General features: G+C 49.7%; 9 protein-coding genes across 9 annotated transcripts; 3 read left to right on the top strand and 6 right to left on the bottom strand.

The window, feature by feature from the left end:
* Positions 1–319: 319 nt before the first annotated feature.
* Positions 320–1546, bottom strand: N7520_005243 (SDR family NAD(P)-dependent oxidoreductase; the record flags this gene model as incomplete). Its single annotated transcript, XM_057139177.1, has 4 exons — positions 320–537; positions 586–1200; positions 1257–1338; positions 1505–1546. 4 exons carry the CDS (start codon positions 1544–1546, stop codon positions 320–322), a joined length of 957 nt encoding a protein of 318 aa, XP_056997384.1.
* A 1388-nt stretch (positions 1547–2934) lies between these two features.
* On the bottom strand, positions 2935–4470 carry N7520_005244 (Clr5 domain-containing protein; the record flags this gene model as incomplete). The annotated part of the gene is made up of 5 exons (XM_057139178.1): positions 2935–3513; positions 3727–3758; positions 3806–3922; positions 3976–4204; positions 4300–4470. The coding sequence occupies 5 exons, from the start codon at positions 4468–4470 to the stop codon at positions 2935–2937; spliced, it is 1128 nt and encodes a 375-aa protein (XP_056997385.1).
* A 2491-nt stretch (positions 4471–6961) lies between these two features.
* N7520_005245 (beclin 1) lies at positions 6962–8587 on the bottom strand (the record flags this gene model as incomplete). Its single annotated transcript, XM_057139179.1, has 1 exon — positions 6962–8587. The coding sequence occupies one exon, from the start codon at positions 8585–8587 to the stop codon at positions 6962–6964; it is 1626 nt and encodes a 541-aa protein (XP_056997386.1).
* A 336-nt stretch (positions 8588–8923) lies between these two features.
* Positions 8924–10597, top strand: N7520_005246 (Myb-like DNA-binding domain protein; the record flags this gene model as incomplete). The annotated part of the gene is made up of 1 exon (XM_057139180.1): positions 8924–10597. One exon carries the CDS (start codon positions 8924–8926, stop codon positions 10595–10597), a length of 1674 nt encoding a protein of 557 aa, XP_056997387.1.
* A 408-nt stretch (positions 10598–11005) lies between these two features.
* On the bottom strand, positions 11006–12455 carry N7520_005247 (putative cysteine synthase; the record flags this gene model as incomplete). Its single annotated transcript, XM_057139181.1, has 4 exons — positions 11006–11852; positions 11899–12017; positions 12071–12130; positions 12186–12455. 4 exons carry the CDS (start codon positions 12453–12455, stop codon positions 11006–11008), a joined length of 1296 nt encoding a protein of 431 aa, XP_056997388.1.
* A 504-nt stretch (positions 12456–12959) lies between these two features.
* N7520_005248 (class I SAM-dependent methyltransferase) lies at positions 12960–14549 on the top strand (the record flags this gene model as incomplete). Its single annotated transcript, XM_057139182.1, has 3 exons — positions 12960–13260; positions 13320–14290; positions 14340–14549. The coding sequence occupies 3 exons, from the start codon at positions 12960–12962 to the stop codon at positions 14547–14549; spliced, it is 1482 nt and encodes a 493-aa protein (XP_056997389.1).
* Positions 14550–16245: 1696 nt separating this feature from the next.
* On the top strand, positions 16246–18182 carry N7520_005249 (uncharacterized protein; the record flags this gene model as incomplete). The annotated part of the gene is made up of 6 exons (XM_057139183.1): positions 16246–16693; positions 16747–16859; positions 16911–17134; positions 17188–17465; positions 17520–17990; positions 18046–18182. 6 exons carry the CDS (start codon positions 16246–16248, stop codon positions 18180–18182), a joined length of 1671 nt encoding a protein of 556 aa, XP_056997390.1.
* Positions 18183–18400: 218 nt separating this feature from the next.
* Positions 18401–20450, bottom strand: N7520_005250 (tetratricopeptide repeat protein; the record flags this gene model as incomplete). The annotated part of the gene is made up of 2 exons (XM_057139184.1): positions 18401–20206; positions 20283–20450. 2 exons carry the CDS (start codon positions 20448–20450, stop codon positions 18401–18403), a joined length of 1974 nt encoding a protein of 657 aa, XP_056997391.1.
* Positions 20451–21190: 740 nt separating this feature from the next.
* On the bottom strand, positions 21191–21958 carry N7520_005251 (nicotinamide riboside kinase 1; the record flags this gene model as incomplete). Its single annotated transcript, XM_057139185.1, has 1 exon — positions 21191–21958. The coding sequence occupies one exon, from the start codon at positions 21956–21958 to the stop codon at positions 21191–21193; it is 768 nt and encodes a 255-aa protein (XP_056997392.1).
* Positions 21959–22022: the final 64 nt, after the last annotated feature.

Below are 22022 nucleotides of genomic sequence, written 5' to 3' on the forward strand. Positions count from 1 at the left end.
AAAGGTCGATGGCCGCCTTTGTACGAGACCAGTGACTGAAGCTCGGGGTCTCGGTGGACATCTTATCAACATTCCTTGAATTTTATATTTCATTAGTTCTGGGGAATTTTTCTACCTCAATATTACGATTTTGATTTTCCGGGCGCACGAGTATATGAATTTCAAGAAATCAAACACCGTGTGACATTATGGTAAATATCAAGACATCATCACACTACTAGACCCCATGATCGTAAAGCTAGCAATATGTACTATTCCTCGGCTACCATCACGATAGCAATCATTGCGATACCCAGTAAACAGTTACCCCACCGTGAATTTAATAGGTACTGATAATAACAGATAAGCGGCCACCGTCGGTAGTGAGGATCAATCCATTCGAGTAGCTCCCTGCCCGACTCGTCAAATACAGAATGGCACCCGCCATCTCCTCATCCCCTCCGAAACGGCGAGCCGGAATGAAACGATCATCGTGAGAAGCTGCTTCCTCAGGCTTGCGGCTAGAGATAAAAACCGCTGCCAGGTCCGAAGGGTAGACTGATCACTTTAGTATAGAACTGTATGCATGTGTAAGGGAGAACATACTTCCAGGAGCAATGGCATTGACACGAATACCAAACCGCGCCAGCTGGGTACTGGCATGCTTCGCCACTTGCATGATAGCCACTTTGCTGGTCAGATACGGGGCCGACGAGGTCCAGTGACGACTGAAGGCCGAGATACTCGTCGTGAAGATAACCTGGCTCTGGATCGAGGGCACATCGCTGCCCTCCTGCAGGGGCTTGCCGAACCCGCCTTTCAGGGCATTCTGCGTTCCCGCGTCGAGCAATTCGAGGAACGCAGTCATTGTGAAGAAAGCAGCGGTGATATTGAGGTTCAGAGCTTCGTTCATACCGTCCATGGAGAAATCGGTGAATAGAGATTGACGCAAGTTGGGGAGAGAGGCCGTTGGGTTGAACCGTACGGGAGGTCCGATGCTTCCTGAATTGGCGACAACAAGATTGACATAGCCCACTTCTGACTTGACTCGATCCACAGCTGCTTGAAGATCCTGTTCGGAGGTCACATCGGCTTGGTGGGGGATGATAACATTGGGATATTCGGCAGCGGCCTTCTCGAGGACCTGCAGCCGACGGCCTAGAATGTAGATCTTGTGGGCACCATTGGCAGCCAGGGCACGGGTCATACTCAGGCCAATTCCTAAAGAATCGCATGAGGATGGCTGATACATTGAAGGGGAGATGGAGATAATTTACCACTGCCACCACCGGTGATAACGGCTACAATGCCATCCACCCGGAAGATGTTGCTGGTGTCCACGTTGCAGTCATGTTTGTTCTATCAAGCGAGATAAGCGTGAGAAGTATCAGAAATATTTAAGATGCGTGTAAATGTTTGGGTTATTATTTCTATCGCGAGGAGAACCTTATATACGTATTCTATCCATTTGTGTCAAGAGAGCTATAGCTAGAAGTCACACATTATTTAGGTATAAAAGTATGACTGAGAAGCACCCGAGCATCCGACGAATGAACTTCCTTGTCATCTGGTTGGTAATCAAGATCGTATTTTTCTCCCGACAAGGCGGCCGCAATGGCGGCCGACCAGAGCCCTAAGCCTATGGCACAATCATTATCTAACAGTAAGCCCTTTACCAACGGCAGATCAGGGATAACGCGACATCCGCATTTCATCTCCACTTCGCTGTCCTCCTGGCTGGTCGGGCCCCGCGCATTGGGATGAAAACGAGCTTAGCCTTCCCCGACACGTCACAAATTACGGATCTACCCAATCCCCAAGGAGTCTCATATGCGCAGAAACCGCCTTTGCGTATTCCTAGTAGTCGGAAATACTTCGCGGAAATTATGCCGCTGCATCGGGATATTGTGTATTTTTATGGTATCGGGAATGCGAAATACAAATGCAACATTCGCTGCAACCCAGCTCATGCTTGTTCAGCGATAGAACTGTGCTTTCAACGCAGGAAAGGTCAATCGCGATTTTGGTTGGACTGGTCCCAGCGTGACAGTCGATGCCGCTTGTTCTTCAAGTGTTGCGATTCACCAGGCCTGTCGGGCTATTGATCACGGCAGTGCAGCGGTGCCCTAGCCGGGGCGTCAACGTTTTGACCAACCCGATCTGGCTCTATGATTTATCCAGTGCCGCATTTTTAGTCCGACTGGGCAGTGCAGGCTGTTTGATGCCAAGGGAGATGGATATTGCCGCGGTGAGGGGACGGAGTTGTGATGCTCAAAAAATTTCGAGTGCAATTGCCGACGTCGACCAGGTCTTGTGCTTCATTGTGGCCACCCACATTAGAATCAGAATGGACAGCCATCACTGTGCCAACGCTTCATCACTGTCAGAGCTCTTTTGTTGATGTGGTCTGACAGGCCCCCCTGAAGCCACAGAATAGCTGTCGTCGAGGCTCATGGAGCCAGTACTCCTGTGGGTGATCCGGCGGAGTACGATGCCATTCGAAACATCCTCGGTCAGTGCAGCAAGGGATCCGATACTCTCTATCTGTCTTCCGTCAAGGGCTTCATAGGCCATACGGAATTCGCGTCTGGGGTATTTTTGCTGCTCAGGGTGTTGCTCATGATTCAGGAGGGCGTGGTCCCTCCCCAGACTAATTTTACAACGTCCAACTAGGCCCTCAATGTTCGCTCTGAAGACCGCATCAAGATTCAACGGTCGCGTGCTCCAGGTGTGCCTATCTGCAACCAGACACCAAAGACTTCGGGGAGTAGGAGAAGGAGACCTAGAAGAAGCTTAGAGAAGAAAAGGTAATCCGGTAGTCTAATCTCTGAGACGTAGAACTTATATACAAGTCAAGAAGAGAACAAATTAGAGAAAACAAGAGAAAAGAAAAGAAAAGAAAGAAAAAGCGTAATCATGGGGTCAAGGTCAAGATCAAAGATAAATTAAATCAAATCACTGACCAAGACCCTCATGATGTCCATTAATTTCATGACCCGGTTCCTGGTCCCTCCACTTAGACATAGAACGATCCAACTCCTGCTGCAGGCTTTCCAGGCGATTCTGGAAAAGATCCAGTCTGGTCCAGCCGCCGAAATTAGAAACCAAATCCGCTGCGTCGATGTCATCTCGAAATTGATGATGAGGATGAGAATTAGAATGAGACGGGACTGGTGCGGGCGCTGGCGCTGGCGCAGAAACAGGTACAGGCACTGAAGGAACTGATGTTGACGCTGGGATTGATGATACTGGTCCTGGTACTGATACTGATAGTGCTGGACCTGATGTCGGTGCCGATGCCGATGTCGATGCTGATGCCGGTCCTGGTCCAGATCCTGGTTGGATTTGCATTTGGGATGGGATTTGAATCGGAGGGATGGTCACTTCCGTTCCGGGTGGATGAATGTGGATGGGATTTAGATGGACTGGAGAGTGGAGCATCGAATGGACGGATGGGTGGGATGGACGGGAAAGTTCTGATGGGTGATATGGGCGGCGAGGAGTGGAATGTGAGTGTTGATGCTGATGCTGATGCTGATGTGGAGGAAGATGCGGAGGAAGATGTGGTGGAAGATGTGGTGGTAGATGTGGATGTTGATGCTGTGGGTGGGGTGAATGGGGTGAATGGGGATGGGGATGGGGATGGGGATGGGGATGAGGATGAGAATGAGGGTGAGAGTGGGAGTGGGAGTGAGAATGAGAGTGGTGCATGTTCATTGAATATGGTTCGTCATCCCCGGCGATGACGAGGTCAGGCATAGTTGCCAAGTTATTTGGATCTGATGGATGTGAGATTCCATGCTTCTCTTCATAGATGTTGACATACCATAGTTCATGGAATAAGGTGGGGTTTCCCTTGGAGATTGCACATCCGTTGGTGAAATGGGAGTAGCAGCTCCTTCCTCAGGTTCAGGTGTATAACATGACATATCAGACGGGGTTTCTGGTGATGTAAGTATACAAGATAAAGATGAAGATGGAGATGGAGGAACATACTTGGCTCAGGACTGTTTAGTTCATCATCTTTATCCCGATTCTTCACCCACTGCGTTCCATAGCGCCGAACGAAGCGAGTAAGTCGTTTCGGATCAACATCTTGCCCAGCTCGACGAAAGGCTGTCTGCTTGCCACGGGCGGCACGCTTTTGCTTCTTGCGAATCATGACTTGCACCTCAGCAGCTTTAATATTCTTGCGGACATTCCAGGCGGCGAGGCGATCTTTGTACTGTTTTTCTCTGAGGATTGTTAGGCATGATATTGAGGATAACAGAATACATTTGCACTAGTAGGGAAAAGAAAAGGTGGTGTATACGAGGCAACGAATTTATGATCTCTTTCCATGATGCGTTTCACATCTCGCAATTTAAGCTGATCACTTCGGTAAAGTTGTTCGATTGTTTCGCGATACTCGTGCCAATCTTCGGATCGGCGAGGTCGGAAGAGACCATTTGGCCTGGGAGATTGAGGGGACAGATTTGGAGGATATTCCATAACGACATAGAAAGGTAGGGGAGAAGGTGTAAAGATGGAAGGAAAAGTCAATATAATGTAGTCGGAAATGAAAAAGAATATTAATCGAAAAAGGAAAATGAATCAAAAAATCGAAAATTGAAATAGAAATAGAAATCGAACTAAAATACTAAAATAAAAATAATTGCAAAAAAACGCATATAGAAGAATGCGATCACCAGGCAACTTCTCACTCAGATCAGAGCCAAGGAATCTCTTGACTACTCTTTGCGGCGCGATGCAGCGAGCGGACGCACGACCCCCTGCTTCCCCGACCAAATCAGGTTGTCCATAGCTATGGACTACATGACATGATCGTCAACGGCGATAGGTGCACCAATCATACTATAGGGAAATGATCCCTTAGAATTTTAGATTTATAAGAGAATAATAGAAATAAAAGAAATACTAAGATGAGATAGAATATACAAGACGAGAATTCAACCTTTGGATTGAATCGAAATAAAAAGAAAACAACCCGGAAAAGAAGATTAAACAAAAGAATTGTTCCCCAATTGTGGAGCTGGTGAAATCGCGTACTTTTGACTCGGGACTACTGTACAGCCTAACCGAACTATTACATGCAGTGCACTGGCCGCAAATTAGATGCATTTTCCGCTGCCTTCTGCTTACCTATATAATCACCATACCTCTACGTATAGATTTGATACGTAAAGACAATGATCAGATACTTCCTCTATTTCAAATCTTATACAATTCAGTCACAATTCAGCTACTCAGTGACTCGTGGGCATTGACTGGTCCGGGAGCGGCCCGAAAAACTGACAGCTCTTTTATCGCGTCGACTAACAATCCCACCATGCTGGTTCTGTAACAAGCCACCTGCTGGACTAGTAACGCTGACTTTTGACTTTGTTTTGAATTTTTGCATTTCTCATTTCTGATCTCTGATTTACTGTTCCCCCCCTGTTTTGTGACAGTCTTTCACTTGCCATTTTAGGTCCAGAGTACTGCCGGTCTGTCTTTATCCCTCGTGCTGACGCAAGGGTGGGTCGCCCGTTAGATGCCTATGACCGTTGAGACAAGTGTCATCTCCAGAATGTCAATCAAGGGGGTATGCGACAGGTAGATCGATCCAGCATGAATTAATAATCTAATCCCGAAAAGAAAAAGAAAAAAAAAATACCTTTCCCGTATGTGTTGTTCCCTGTAGATGTTATGTTCCCGGTCCCCGAAGTATTCCAAGGTTTGTGCGCTTTGGTCACCTAGCTCCGGCCGAAACTCGTGGAGAATACAGATCAAATTGTAATTATCATTATCAATATAATTGTCATCATTGAAATTAGATTCAAATTAGCTAGCTCTGGAGAATAGTAAATTAATGCACCCTAAATGGCACTAAGCTTCCCTAAGCTAGGTGAGGTATATTCTGTAACACTCGCGTGGATGTACAGATGATCCTGGGTGGATTCACGATAACTAAAGTACCTCTACGCTAGCCCAAATCCCAACGCCTAGAGCGCACAGATGAGTTAGGTGGCAAGGCATCGCTGCAGTGATCGACGGCTCAGGAGTCAGTGCTCGGGGGATGGGCCTAGTTCCCGCAACAAAAGAGAGAAAGGTACGGGGACCTCAGCTTTCGTACTTTTCAACTCCTTCTACTTTGGTGGCAAGAATGAACCACAAGTACCAAAAAGTACCGCCGTATAGGGGGAACAATCGGGCACCGGTCCCTTCTGCGTGCATGCTCCGGGGACTAGTTCTCAATTCGGTATGGATCGGAGGGCTTTTCGCTACTAAAATGCGGGGCCGCGGGACCGCCGTCGTGTATGTGGATCGGGGATGTGTTGTTTTGTTTTTCCTTTTTTTCCTTTTCGCGCTCGAGCTTCCTTGCTGAAACGGTAGACTCTCTGAGATGGTACAAAACGGCAAGAGGGGCATTTCCCGCGTGGAGCAGGGTCCACATTGCGCGCCGAACTAGGCGGAGATTTCTACCGTGCTCATCGCCATAGGTCCCACGGACCACCGTTCACCGGCTCGGATCGCCTGCAGGTACTAGGATGTAGCGCGAAGACCGGCTAAGCGATTCCCCTCGTAAAGGATGTGACTCGCAAGAGCGTATCGGAAGGTGATCCTATTCCCCTTCCAGGCCAGATAGGAATGGAACGGCTTTCCGGTTCACATGTTCCCTCTTGTGGCCTAGGGAGTCGGCGGATCACAGGACATTGATGACTCCCGCCTTGTCGATCGATCGGGTAACCAATAAAACGCCAACGGTTGACGAGGGTACAATGCTGTACGAGGGCACACACCCACGCTTATCAAAAGCACCGCCTCCCCAGGGGGGGGCTCAGGATTCGTGGCATCGGGGATCATGCATCATCATGACATGTCGCCTAGAAAGAAGGGGGAGAAAAGAAGAAAAAGAAAAGAAAAAAGCAAAAAAGAAAAGTGAGGCTGCGTGAAATCTTTCACCGCATAATCCCTGTGTAATCTAAAGTTCCAGCCTCGTTCAGGGTCGACTCTTGGCGGGGTTGGGTCGAGTCTCAGCAGCTGCCACGGCTGCAGCCGCGACAGCGGAATTGTTCGATCCTGCGCTGGCAACGTTGCTCGCATGCGCTAGCAGGAACTTGCAGCACGTCAAAGTGTATTTACAGGCTCGAGTCCAGGTCTCGTCATTCTGATTAAACCCGAGCTTGATGCTAGCATCCCCGATGCGGTCTCGTTGGATCTCATAGGGTAGTCGCAGCCCGGGGGCGGTGGCGCTAGTGTGGCCGCGACGAGGGGATGCTATCGGGGCGGGCGTCGATTCGACGAACTGCCCCAGCTGGCGGAGACACTCGAGGAACGCCACCATACCTGCGTCAAAGCGGCGATGCAGCCAGGGGAGATTAAGCGGAAGATCCCCCGAGGAGAAGAGATCTAGTTGGGTAATCTTGGGTGCAACTCGATCAGTGGCAGCTGGTCCGGTTGGATGCACGGGATACTCAATCTTGTCGATCCGAGAGGTGGACCCCAGCGGTTTCAACCGATACCCTTGGAATTGAAAGCCGACACGTTCTGCGATCGTGGATAACAGCAGACAGGTCTGGCCCCATGCAGCATTGATCTCGGGCCACTCAACCGAAGGGTTGGCCAGACGGCCCAGGCGCAAGCCATTAATCGTCCCAAAATATCCATCATGACCGATGCAAAACGCGTCATTGTAGACATTAGTCCGTTGCAGTCGCTCCAGCTGCTGCGAGTCGTGGTCGTAACGCATGTTCAGCGCATCCCGTTCGGTTTGAAACTCTGCCAGCGTCAGGGCAAAGCTGTTGCGCGCTCGCCAGAATCTTTCCTCGTCGGCGTCTAGCTGCTGCGACTCTTCCTCGAGGTCGGCAATTTCTTTGTCAAGCTGGGCTTTCTCTCGCTCCAGGCTCTCAAGCTCCGCAAAGGCTGCCTTTTCCGCTTCGAGGCTTTCTTTCAAAGATCTTTCAGCGGACGCTAGCTCGTCCGCGGTCGGAACTGACGCATTCAAGCTTCTAAGAAATGAAATGTAGGCGTCCCGCTCCTTTGTAGCCCCAGCGAGGCGTTTCTGTAGTCCCTCCACCAACATATCGGTGCACTCCACACATATCGGATGATCGATATCCGACCGTGCGGACACGATCTCAAAGAGACGAGTGGTTCGTTCGATTTGGTTTGCAAATGAGCCTTCCTCCTGGGGATGTTCCTGAATCTGTCCAGTACTTTTGCGCTTTGCACGAACGGGTAGACTCTCGACGGCTGGTGGTACAAATTGCGACTCCGTAAGCATCACGAATGACATGTTGCCGCTATCACCGCGAGGCAGCCCCGGAGGGTTGTGGCTCCCCGACCGTGGACCCGGAATAGACCTCCTGTAGACTGGTGGCGTAGCATGCTTTGAGGTTCGATCGTAGAGTTCTCGTCTTTCTGATGGGTAGGAAGTTCGATTTGCAGATGAAGCAGCGCCATGATCGGATAGTGTTCGGCCTGTGGAGTCTGCGGAGCTGGTTAGATCAACACGTAGCTCCGGAACGAGGGGCAGCTTACTGACGAGTAGCTCAAACGCAGCTGGATTGAGTGACTCGATAGAACCATCCAGTTTTAAGGAAGTTCGACACTTCTGGCAATACATGGTCATCAGTTCATTGGGAGCTTTGGAAATGAATGTGGGGAGGTTCAGGAGCGGGAACGTCATCTCCGTTTATTCGTTTGTTTTTTGAACTTGAACTTTCAAGCTCCGCATTTACACATTTAACAACATTGAAAAATTCTTGTTCACTCCTTGCTCTCAATTTATTTCTATCTATACTGCCTATAACCCTCGAGCATCCTCTTCTTACGCAATTTATGCTACTGGAAGCTTGACTTCGCGCTAAGATCCGACCGCGTCGCCTGACGCGCTCTGCGCTCTGCAGCTGGCAGCGATTATGCCACGAACGATAATACAGCTACCTCGACGAATGACATCATGGAACGACCCGCGAAACGACAGCGCCTCTCTTTACCACCGGGCTCTCCAGAGGAGGTGACCGAGGAGTGGGACCTCCAGGCTGCGCGCGCCCGGAATGACATGCGATTGAAATCGATCTTTGAGGGAATATTCTCTAAATATGGAAAAGACTTTACAGAAGTGGGCGATGAGATTGATCTACGAACAGGGAAGATTGTGGTCGATAATGGCCACCTATCGGGGATGCATGAAGAGAAGGATATTGGAGACGAACATTCATGGCTCGATGAATCTGATTTCTCTGAGGGGGATGAGAATGAGATAGACGAAGGCCGAAAACACTGTATGGGAAATTCTCCGAGTGAAACGCCAGTAGTCACTTCAAACATCGGTGAGACCGACAGTTCCTGGAACGCAAGTACCCATCATCAACCTGCCAACCTATGCAAACCTGTTATTCAACCTTCACACCCATTTGAAAATGACCGGCCAACGGACCCTGTTTGGCAAGCCCCCGATCTGCCCGCTTTATTCTCCACGCCCACGGCCGAAACCAAGCGGAAAGGGGTTCCGAAACTTCCACATTTCGAAAGGGAGGCATCTCCACCAGGTTCTGGATCTTTATGGAGCGTGCCTCGACGAGGGCGTCCACGCACAGAAGCCAAACCCAAAACAACGCCGAGCCAAATCCGGCTCCGGGCGAAAAGAAAGTATCATTCCAGCCCTGTGGCGCATGACTGGTCATTTGCAGCCACGCCAGATGGAGATGAATCAGACGACCCGCTTCAGGAATTCCAACCTTCGCCTTCGTTATCGAAAGGTGCGAGGAACATTCGCGGAAAGCGTATGCAGGCGTCGGCTCGTACAGCTCGCCTACCATCTCCCGACGCACGACCGCCCCTATCTCCGTCTGACCAATCGGCTACTCAAGCCCATGATAATAAACTTCAAAACCACGCGAGAAAAGGTGCAGAAAGCCATGTGGCATTTGACGCCTCCAACTCGCAATACGATTCATATGCACATCCACATTCCCACGTTTTATCTGCCACGGAAACACCTGTCAAATCAAAGCGAGGGTTGACACCTGAAGATGCCAAGCTGGTCGTTCGCATGAGGCACATCCAAAAGAAAAAATGGAATGAGATTCACAATTTTTTGCCACATCGAAGCCGGTCTCAAATTTATCAATGGAATTTGGTTCATTGGACAGAACGCCGCGCAAATCCTCCTCAGCTTTCTGCGCCCTGGACCCAGGCTGAGCTTGAAACTTTGGACTGTCTGAAAGAGGAATCCGGTCTCACATGGCTGGATATTACGAGAAGTATTCCAAATCGCACCAAAGCGGAGATTGAGTTTGAGTTGCTCCGACTTTGGGTTGGGGATGAGGTATGGATTGGTCAGAAGAGGGAGCCCGAGCGGGAATTCCAGCAGGATGAGAAAGGCAGTGAAGATGAGGTAGATGTTCCTGAGGTTGTTCCTTCTATTGAGGTATACTGCGGGCCCGACACCAATGAGCCCCGGATTTTTGAGGACCATATTGGTGACGATGACCCCGTCGTCAACATCAGTGCTGCGTCATCGCCTTCCAAACTGTCAGCCATCTACCTTGACAGCCCAATCGCCAGCCGGCAGGGATCTAGGACACCAAAAAGAGCGTCTCCAATCAAGCAATTGACGTTTACAATCTGATGTGATTCCTAAGCTGTGCACTTGGTCAGATATCTCATTGAATAATGAAGTAATTAGCTACTAGAGGCTTTCGGTCGCGCATGTCGGGCCGCGCCTAGAACAGAAATGTTCCTACTATACTTCCTATACCATTTACCTATCGTCTATTACCCTGTCTCTTCCCCGTCTCCTACAACATCACCTCCCAGACTTTCTACCTTCTTTCCTACCGTATTAGTTAAATAGACGAGGCACTCTCCAAAATTAGAAGTAATGAACTAGAACGACGAAAAGAAAAGTGGAAGGGAGAGGCAGAAGCAGGAAATATAATTATCGGGTAGAGGTTTCGAACGTGTCCAAAAGGTCCAGGTGTACCCAAGTAATAAATGGTTGTTCAATTAGCTATTCCCAATCATAGGTGGTTATAGACTATAGGAAATCCTCGTCCCGTGCATTCAAAACATCAGCGAGCGTTGTATCAACTGCTCCACCAACATCACCGGCTTTAGCCCAGAATCGAGACAGATGCCGCGACCCCGAGTCCGACAGCATAGTCACAATCCGATGACCAGGTCCCAGCTTCTGAGCCGTCATCACAGCCGCGAAGCAGTTAACAGCGCTGCTACTCCCAATGAAAATCCCATCCTTCTCAACAAGCCACCTAGCCATCGCCAATGCCTGTGCATCAGTCACCCTCACCGCATCATCAACAAGCTCCTTGCCAACCTCAAAGTTAGCAGTAACCCGATTAATCCCAATCCCTTCAACAATGGTGTCAACCTGACGTCGTCGCCGAGTTCCTTCTCTCTCCTTAACATCAAACATCACTCCATACCGCACCCGGTTATACAACCCGCTTCCCTGCGGATCCGCGAGTACAACCGTGATGTTCGGTAACAAGGGTTTGAGATAACGCGCCACGCCAGAGATAGTCCCGCCCGTTCCAGCACCTGCTACAAAGGCGTCTATTTTGCCATTGCACTGCGCATAGATCTCTGGTCCACTGCCGCCAAAGTGGGCGCGCCAGTTTGCTTCGTTCTCGAACTGGTCGGCGAAGAATCCACGACCGCGTGCCATGCACTCTGATGGCTCAACCTGGTCGTCTGTTTCAGGGATGGATACTGTGCTTGAAGCTGTGTGGGCGGTTGCTAGTGCCCTGGCACGGTTGACGAAGTTCTCCTTCTCGACGATTGGTGCCGGAGGCACGCGGTCGACGATTGCGCCCAGTTTGAGCAGAAGGTTTGATTTTTCAATAGCCTGGTCTGACGGCATGCATCTGGGTTCTGTTAATATTGAGCGGGTGGTGGGATCGGATGACATACATGTGTGCAAGATATCCCTTTGCTCGAGCCAGAGATGCTAATGAGATACCGGTTGATCCTGATGTACCTTCATAGATGGTGTCGCCTGAGTAGGGTGTTAATATACCCTGTTCTTCTGCCTATGTTTAAGTCAGTACATATTTAATATCGAATTATGATGGATCATGCCTACCAATTCAATCATACTTAAAGCAACTCGGTCCTTTGAGCTTTGACCAGCGCCATTCAAGAACTGTAGGTCATAATTAGAACTTAGAGCGAGTATCATGTATCGCAGGGCTGCATACTTCTGCCTTTCCCAGGATCTCACATCCCGTTGCATCTGATAGTGATTTGATTCGGAAAAGGGGTGTGTTTCCGATACATCCTTCGATCCCGTCCACGATAGCTGGAGGTCCTGCTCGAGCGACAAGAACATTTTGATCTGATGCAGGAATTTGTGCTTTTGAGAATTCTGATTTTTCCCGATGTGAATCTAGGATATCTTTGCATACTAGAGTCAAGCAGACACCAGCAGCAAACGCTGTGCCGATATATACGGCAGTGTGTTCTGGCATTGTCGCTGCCTCGTGGCTTGCCTGGTCTTTTTGAGGATGGGTTTGTCCAGATGTCGTGATAAGACGCTCGGACCACCTCGGTCAACTGTGGGTATAGCAGGTTGAGTGACAAACTGACCAAAAATAGATATTGGTATTGATATGGAAATTGGTTAATGATGAAAAGGAGTTGAGAGACATAGATATAAAAAAGAATCGAACTTGGAACTGAGTTGAGTTGGAGCACATGACGACACGTGCTCTTCCCTTAGTTGACGGAGTAGTAACTAGTTAACCAAATCATTAACATTTGAATATGATTTGGGAGTCTTTCCGATTTCACTACACGCAAGAGACAATTGAAAAGCTGGTATAGTATGACCTTGAAAGCAGAGGGAGCATGAGTAAATCTTCCTCAGCTTGAGAATCCTCCAATAAGCACGTGCCTTGGTGCCTGAGGCCACAATCATGCACCAAATCCGACTTGTGCTTTCTCCGCAACGGACCTCCAGATCGTCACACATCATGGACTCCCCCGTTCTCAACCAGCTGTTTCGTCAGCTATTCAGGCATCCGGCCTGCCAGTCCCTGCGAAATTCCCCTATCTCATTACCAAGGGGACAAAGTCGCTCATTCCTCACCCGGCGCACCCCCGCCGCCAAACGCAAACCGCAAGATGCTGGCATGCTTTGGACAAAACGAGGAGACATCAATAAAAACATCGATGAAGAATATCAGACATATCCGACTGTCACGGCAAGGGAGCTGCGCAACCGGCGAGAGCGGCCGCGGCAAGTCAAAATGTTGACGCGCGAGTTCATCGACGGTAAATTTGGACCTTTACCGTACCTGTTGAGAGCTCTGAAAGCTAACATCATTCTGCAGACAGTCTTTATAACCCGTCTTACGGATACTTTTCGAAGCATGCGACTATTTTCACACCTGGCGAGCCGTTTGATTTCAACAATATCGATGATGGGCCGGCTTTCCACAGAATGGTAGGCGAGCGGTACACGGAATTCGAAAACATGCTTGACGAAACCAAGCCCGACATTGCGCGTCAGCTTTGGCATACACCTACCGAGCTATTCAAGCCGTACTATGGCGAGACAATTGCGCGGTACCTGGTTTCCAATTACAAGCTCACCCTCTACCCCTACCACGACCTGATCATCTACGAGATGGGTGCCGGTAACGGTACAATGATGTTGAACATCCTGGATTTCATCCGTGATACCGATTACGAGGTTTACCAGCGCACCAAGTTCAAGATTATTGAGATCTCGCCGTCTCTGGCCGATCTCCAGTTCAAGAACTTGACCGATGCTGTCGATTCCCGAGGACACCGAGACCGCGTCGAGATCATCAACCGATCAATCTTCGACTGGGATACCTATGTACACTCTCCGTGCTTTTTCCTTGGTCTCGAGGTGTTCGACAATTTCAGTCATGACACAATTCGTTATGATTACGAGACCGAGATGCCCCAGCAAGGTGGTGTGCTGATCGATGGCAATGGCGAGTTCCACGAGTTCTACAACACTCAGTTGGACCCCGTTGCTGCCCGCTTCCTGCGCGTGCGTCAAGCTGCTGCCCGCCGTCCGTTCCCCAGTCCCCTTGGCCCTCGTGTCCTCCGTGGGCTGCGGTCCACACCTCCATTCCGCAAGAGCCACTCTCTTCCCGAGTACATTCCTACGCGGCTCATGCAATTCTTCGATGTGCTTAACCAGTACTTCCCTGCTCACCGTCTCGTTGCGAGTGATTTCAGCTCCTTGCCTGATGCGGTGCCTGGGTTGAATGCTCCAGTCGTTCAGACACGGTACAAGAGACAGACAGTACCGGTGACAACGCCGTTTGTAAGTACCACAATATATCCAGTTTGAACATTACTAATGACAAAAACAGGTTCACCAAGGCTACTTCGATATCTTCTTCCCTACTGACTTCAATGTCGTTGAAGACATGTACCGTGCCATCACTGGAAAATTGACTCAGGTGATGAGTCATGAAGACTTCATGGAACGCTGGGCCTACATTGAGGATACAGAGACTAGAAACGGGGAGAACCCGTTGCTGAGCTGGTACAAGAATGCCAGCATGTTGATGACTGTGTAGTTACGCAAGTCATCGCGAGAACTGTCAAGTCCTACATATACACCCATCTATCCTCACTGCGAGATACATCTACAAAATCATGCATCTAGAGCTGAATAAAGACTTCAAGACTTCATAACGTATCAGATATAAACTGTGATGAGGTCCAACACGGTGATTAGATAGGATGTCTGTCAGGGAAAGAGGCAAACCAAAATGAATCCTGAAAGGAATGGTAATTACTGGATGAATCAACAGACAGAAGGGCCAGCTAGCTAGGCAGAGCCATGACCTGGCTCATCAGCCCTGGCCTAGCTCTTCTGCTTCAAAGCTCCAAATAAACCCCCCTTCCCCCCCCCCCCGGTGACTCGGATTCCTTCTCCAGCTGGGGAACAGTCAACCCGGCCACAGGCGCTAGGTAGCGCATTGGGATGAGGCTGTTCTCACCCCCGGTATCGGTCGATGTTGGCTGCTTAGGGCCATAGTTCCGTTCTGCCACGGAGTGTAGCGCAAGGAATCATGTTCAACCTGCGGAATGATACCAATTGGCAAAGTATCGCATCGCAACTTGGGAACGGCGTTGGGAGCAAATTGATATTTGGCTGGGTCCTGCATCGTGACACGCAAAGCCTGGAAGTCCCCGAGCGTATTGGCAGTAGCATCGATATAAGCTCCCTGTCACCACGCACCTTGTGAATTTGCAATGGGCAAGTATTCCAGCTGATGCCAATCCTGGATAAGAATCATAGGAGAAATGCGAAGACGTCCCCCACGAAATGGAAGTGAGGTTTCTCAACCACTTCATATGCTTGTTTTTGGGCATCGCCATGATGTCAAAACCTCAGACGACTTTGATGCCTTCCATTTCAAGAATATCAAGTCTCATTGGGGTCGAATATAGCGCGGTCCATCCGCACGTCATCCCTAGCTTCGAAGTCAAAAGGGTATCGGCTTGATCATTGCTTCATCGAAAGGACGCATAACGCCCAAAGGACACCCTCGCATGACTGTCGCACGTAGTTGGTGTCTAAGACCAAGGGGAGTTGTCGTCGTCGGACTGGTCATGCTAATCGTGGTCCGAATGGATGTCAAAGCAATGGAGCTGATATCCTCTCTGGGTGTCCAGAGTCTTTCTTCCACGTATCCCAGGGCCCTTCCCCGAGACCTTTCGGCATCAGCTTGTCCAGCTCGTTCTCCGCATTTTCAGTGATTCTGGCGGCTGAAACTTGCATGAGTCGTTCAAGTTCGGTCAAATCCTTTCGATGAGCCAGCATTCAGCCCAGTCCCCCTGGACTGGGTGAAGGTTGGGTGGTCCTGTGATATTCCACGCGAAATTGTGAGATTTGTGAAAGAGAAGAAGAAGTTGACGAAAGTGTCCTTTAATAGTTCCCAAATCGATCTTGCCTAATTCTCTTTTATGGAAAGAAGTGTTCACTTTAAAGAGGTTATTAAGAAGCCTGTTACATGTACCAATCGTAGCCTATTGAGAAATTCATTAAAACTCGCTTTATCCATATATCTCCTTCATATTTGATCATAGGCTATTACCCCTCACTATAATCTACACCTCGGGTTATCTCTATGATAACCAGGAGGGGGAATCAGCTGAGCCCATTTATACCAGGCTTCCTCTTCAACTTTTTTCAATTGTCTCTTACATTCTCCTTTTCCACCGCCATCCATAAAATAAATTCCTAATCAGGTATAAACTTGAATCATGCAGAATACCGAACTTCCGCACTGGAAACCCATCGTCCTAGAAAAGCGCGCTGCCCAAAGTGCCTTAATACCCAAAGACTGGCTTCTTCCTGACTCAATCTTATCAGATCCACCTCTATCAACACTCGATGCTATCCGTTCAAGTGGCATCCTTTCACCAGAAGAGCTCGCATGGACCGATACAACTGATATCACCGACCTAGTTTACGCTATTACAACCAGTCGTGTGACGAGTCTACAACTTACAACGGCGTTCTGCAAACGCGCTGCGATCGCGCAGCAGCTGACAAGATGTCTAACAGAGATTTGTTTTGATAAAGCTCTGAAGCGGGCTCGGGAATTGGACGATCATCTTTTGCGTACGGGGGAGGTTGTTGGGCCTTTGCATGGAATCCCGGTGTCGATTAAAGATCGATTTGAGATCGAGGGACTCGATACTACTGTCGGTATGATGGGAGCTACAGTATTCTCTACATTACTTTCGCTGATACCCATCCAGGTTGGGTTGGCCTCATTGGTAAACCGGCAAAATCCTCCTGCGAAATCGTACAGCTCCTCGAATCGATGGGGGCAATCATGTACGTTAAGACGAATATTCCTCAATCTCTTATGGTACTTTCCACCGCCAATGAAAACTTTCCAACTTCATCTGATATGCTATAGATGGCCGATTCCTACAACAATGTGTTCGGTCAATCGACCAACGCGTTCAACTACAACCTGATCTCCGGCGGCAGTTCCGGTGGTGAAGGAGCTCTCGTTGGTTGCGGAGGAAGTATCCTTGGAATTGGCACAGATATCGGTGGCTCCATTCGAGTGCCTTCTGCACTCCAAGGCCTTTATTCCATCTTCCCAACAACGGGGCGAGTACCATGGGATTGCTCATTGTATGTCGTCTTCATTCCTATCCATATTGAGCCTTTGTTTACCAAACTTCCAGCCGCCACCAGCATTACCTTGTCCCGCCCGTGGCAGGCCCAATGGCGTCTTCTCTCGCAACAACGGAGTATTTCATGCAGAGCCTATTAGCCTCGAATCCATGGAATATTGACCCATCAGCTATTCCCATTCCCTGGCGAACGGAACTTGCGACTCCGCCCACAGACGGGAAAATGAGAATTGGCATCGTTCTTGACGATGGTGTTGTGAAACCGCAACCGCCTGTTACACGGGCAATGAACGAGACTATTCAGGCCTTACGTGCAGCGGGACATGAAGGTATCATACACGGGATAAACCAACACCTAAAAACTCATGCTGACTCTTATTCAGTGATTGAATGGGACACATCCCTCCACGCACCAGCAACAGAAATGTGGACTAAAGCCATCCTCGGCGAAGGTGGCGTCCATTGCCGGAATCTGTGCAAGATAATCAACGAGCCTCTTATAGAGGGTATGCTCGTCGGTACAGAGAAGGATATGCTAAGTATTGACGAGCGCGAGATAGTCGAACAAGAGAAATACGCTCTTTCAACCGCCATGCTAAAACAATGGCTGGAAACTGGTATCGATGCCCTTCTTATGCCTGTTATTCCGTGGGTTGGATACAAGCCTAAGACGTGGGTGAAGAGCAAGCAGTGGGTTGGATATACTGGGATGTGGAATTTGCTGAATTATGCTTCTGTTACGGTGCCTGTTGCTAAGGCGGATCGGGAACTTGATGCTGTGGGTGGAGTGAAGAATGTCGAGTGGGAGGGTCATAAGGTGAGGAATGAGTCTGATGCGTTCAATTACGAGCAATGTAAGTTTTTCCATCGTGAATTGGAGGCTTAAGGACATACTAATGGCTTTGGTAGATGATATTGAGCTTGTACATGGGATGCCTATCTGTGTGCAGATTGTTGGTGGGAGATTCGGAGAGGAGAAGGCAATTGCTGCAGCGAAGGTGGTGGATCAGTTGATGAACTCGACTCCATTCCATCCGTTTAATTGATATCTAACGAGAATTCGCCTTCATTACTTGGCACTTGCGGTATATATTAGATGTCTTGGAAATTTTCCCAGGTAGCTCACAGTAATATGTCATGAAATTTCTATCCACATCCAATCCTCATCATACATCCATAATAAAAGTAGCCAGGCCCTGCCGGCGATCTCATTGCGGGCAAAAATAAAATGGAACCCCATTCATATGATCCCGGGGGAATAAAGCTAAAATTCAAACTCCTTACGGAAGACATTCACGTCCATACCGGCGACAACCTGGTCAGCCAGATCCCGTCGTCCCATCTGACTGAAAACACGGCGCAGCGTGTCGTACAAGTTGGTGCTCTGGTTCTGGCTGATGTGCAGCATGCGCTCGAGACGCTCATCGTCAAGACCATCGGGTGCTCCGCCGCCACCGATGATTTCGCGGGCACGTTCGCGGCCCTCTTGTTCGACTACACGGTGCATGGATAGAGCGCCCAGGAGGTGCTGTGCGGCTTCGGGGTAACAGCCGATGTTAATGCAGGAGACACCGAGGTTGTAGCGGGCGCGCACAAAGTTGGGGTTGATGGTGAGCGCCTGCTCGTAGGCTTCGATGGCCTCCTCGGAGCGGCCGGAGTTGGCTAAAGTGGCGCCGAGACGGTTCCAGAGGAGGTGGAGCTGCTCGCGCTGGTTGGTGGTGCCGGACTCGGTGGAGGCCAGGGCAGCAGAGAAGCAGTCCACGGCCTTTTCGTATTCCTCGGCACAGTAGAACAGTACACCCAGACCGACTTGGACGTCGGGATCCATCTGTGCACCGGATGGAGAAAGTTGAGCTGCTTGGATGAAAAGCTCTGTGACACGTTCGTGCAGGAGTTGACGGTCTGTGAAGCCGAGGTCTGCATCGCCGGATACCTCGTTCGGGTTGATGATCGACGGGTATTTGTTAGACAGCCAGCGCTCCAGGGTTCGGTAGGCTGTCGAGTCATAGCCTTCGTTGGTGTATGAAACAGCCAACCCCATCAATGCATCTAGATTACCGGGATCGATCTTGAGTGCCTGCTCCAGAGCCCGAATCGCAGGCAACTCCTTCTCATTCTGAGCCTGTGCAGAACCCAGCATTGTCCAGGCCTGCACGTGCTGTGGATCTTTCTGCACAGCAGCCTCGAACGCAAGTGCAGCCAGAGACAGGTTGCCACCCTCTTGCATGATCTTTACACCCTCCTCGAATGGATTGTTCACCGCCTGGTACACATTGTCTTGCTCAAACATGTAGTCACCGAGTTGGGGATCGCGGAAGCGTGTGTTCAAACTATCAAAGCCCTCCCAGTCACCCAGATCCCCAACATGCACGCTATCAGTAACCTGGAAACCGTCTTCTTCTGCGAGTTTTCTGCTCGTCGCCGTCTCAGCCTGGACTCGCTCCCATACGGACTCAAAGGCATCATTGGTGGGCACTGACCTGTCCAGCTCATTCAACTCTGCCTCCATAGCCGCATTGGCCTCCTCATCCGTCTGCTCCTGATTACCCGCCGTCTCCATCTCAGCGAACTGTGCTTCCCAATTCTGATCGTCAAGCTCCACCATCCTTCCCTTGCCTTTATCCTGTGTAGTACCTTCCATTGGCTGTTGTGTCATGGGTCCACCCATGCCCCCCATAGGCCGCATCATTCCCATACCGCCCATACCGTACATACCACCCATGGCACCCATCGGTCGCTGGTAACCGGACATCATGGGCGTAGCAGTGGTAGCGGGGCTGGAATTCTGCGGCATGCCCATCCGATTTTGTTGCTGAAACCGAGAAAATTCCGCTGGCGAGAATCCAGATCCGTTGTTCATCTGTGCACCAGGGAATGCAGCCTCCATGCGGGCCTGCTCGCCGGTGTCGAACTCGGCAGCCCACCCGGGTGACCCCGTGCGGGGTGAGGCAGTCTGGAAGTTCTCCAGCTCCCGACGCATGTGCTCCATCGCGAATGGTTGAGGCGAGGGTCCATTTAATTGTTGTCCGGGTTGCTGCATAAACTCATTTTGCTGCATAAACTCATTCATCTAGACAGCCGCGGGAAAGTACGTCAGTCGATTGGTCATCGGGGTTTTCACGTTCAGAACAGAGGTTATCACGTACCTGGTCTTGTCCGCCCATCATACCGCGAGATCGCATGCCTTCTTGCATACCTGGTCCTCGGCCAACCAGGCGGTCGCGCTGTAGGGACTTGTCATCTTGGACATGCTTGGTGAACTGTGAGAGAGGGTTTCCCGCTGTGGAACATTCCGCGCCACCGAGGAACGACATGTTGATGTGAAAAGATTGAGAACAGTATAGATAAGGATATTGTAACAACAAATAAAAAACCAAAACCGGACCGGTGCAAGGATGTTTCACACCGATACTCAAAAAAGGAGAGAGTGGAGGAGAAGCAATGCCCCGGATAATGCGTCGGATAATGCGTGGGGTTGATCACCGAAATGCGCCAAGACACTTTCCGTCAGCCGAGGTTCCCCGCTGGTCACGTGGGTGCAGAACTATATCAGATTCATAATGCAATAGTAGATGTTACTACAGTAATATTCGTATCAGATTTACCTCTACACTCTTCGAATTTAACTCCCAGACCCTATTTTGAGGCACGCTAATCCAAATATATTAGTCTCGTCAATCCCCTGCTTCGTAAAATAGAAATGTATCTTACATGACGCGCCGGGACCTCCCTTGATGTAATTTATACGAAACTCTTACACGTATGATACCACTCTATACACGACACTCAAGCGCTATCATACGTTGAGCTTGCTATATGGCCCTAAGACTTCTCACTTCAAGCTACTTCTTACCCGCGATATGGTACATAGCCAGTCACTACCGTCAAACATCACACTTGTACCTCAATCCAGGGTTCAACTGCCGAAGCGATTTGCAGGCTACAACTATCGCGTAAATATCTAAGTATGAGATCCAGCCTGGAAGATTTGGTCGGAAATATTGGCATTTGGGGTATCTTGGTAGAGACACTTCCAAGGCCTGGAGCTTATTTACTACCGCTGTTTCAAAAACTCGATAATCTGATCGATAGCCCATGGCAAGCTGTCCTCGAGCGGCCGATCGAGACCTGGCAGAATTTCAATGCCGAGGTTTTGACATTGCTGCGCATGCACTATACCCTCAACGTTGCCCCCTATGAAAAACTGAGCATGGTGCGCAACATAGTTTCGCCACACCATTTTCTCAAAGTAGTCCTCCGTCTTCCAAAATTCTCCGGACTTGGCCTCTGATCCATAACCCGGGCGCGTAAATCGTCTCTGCTTGGCGCTTGCATGACTCAACCGCAGGAAAAGGCGCAAGTCCAATCGATTCCTTATGCTGGGCTCATGATAGAGGAGAAACCCATCAACAAATACTATTTTCGCAGCGACGAGATCTCGGGATGAGTTGTGACCGGCCAGCCGCTGTGCCTGTTGGACTTTTGCACGCATATTTTCCATTAATTCCACAGGCGCTAGCTCAATTGCTTTCAATCTTAGATTCGGAAAGACGTCAGCTTGCCAACTTTTGAAGCCATCCGGTAGCCTCCCATTATGGGATTTCATATAATCGAGGGTTTCTCCTAGGCGGACAAAGTCAACACCAGCGGGCCCATCACAGTCCAAATAGCCGTTTACGGTGGGGATTTGGTCGAATTCCTTGCAAAAGTCATCGGCGTGGAGAATCTCAGTGTTTGGAAATATCTGGCAGAGTATGTGGGCCAGGGTGGTCTTGCCTGAGGATGACGGCCCAGACAAGCCAACGAATATCACATCCGGCATGCGTAAAGAGAACGATTTTATTAGTCGCGTGACGCAAGATTGAGTGTTCTTGAGTCAGGAAACG

This window comes from Penicillium odoratum (genome assembly GCF_028828045.1).
Source record: "Penicillium odoratum strain IBT 22623 chromosome Unknown utg000004l_segment0_segment0, whole genome shotgun sequence".
NCBI lineage: Eukaryota > Fungi > Ascomycota > Eurotiomycetes > Eurotiales > Aspergillaceae > Penicillium > Penicillium odoratum.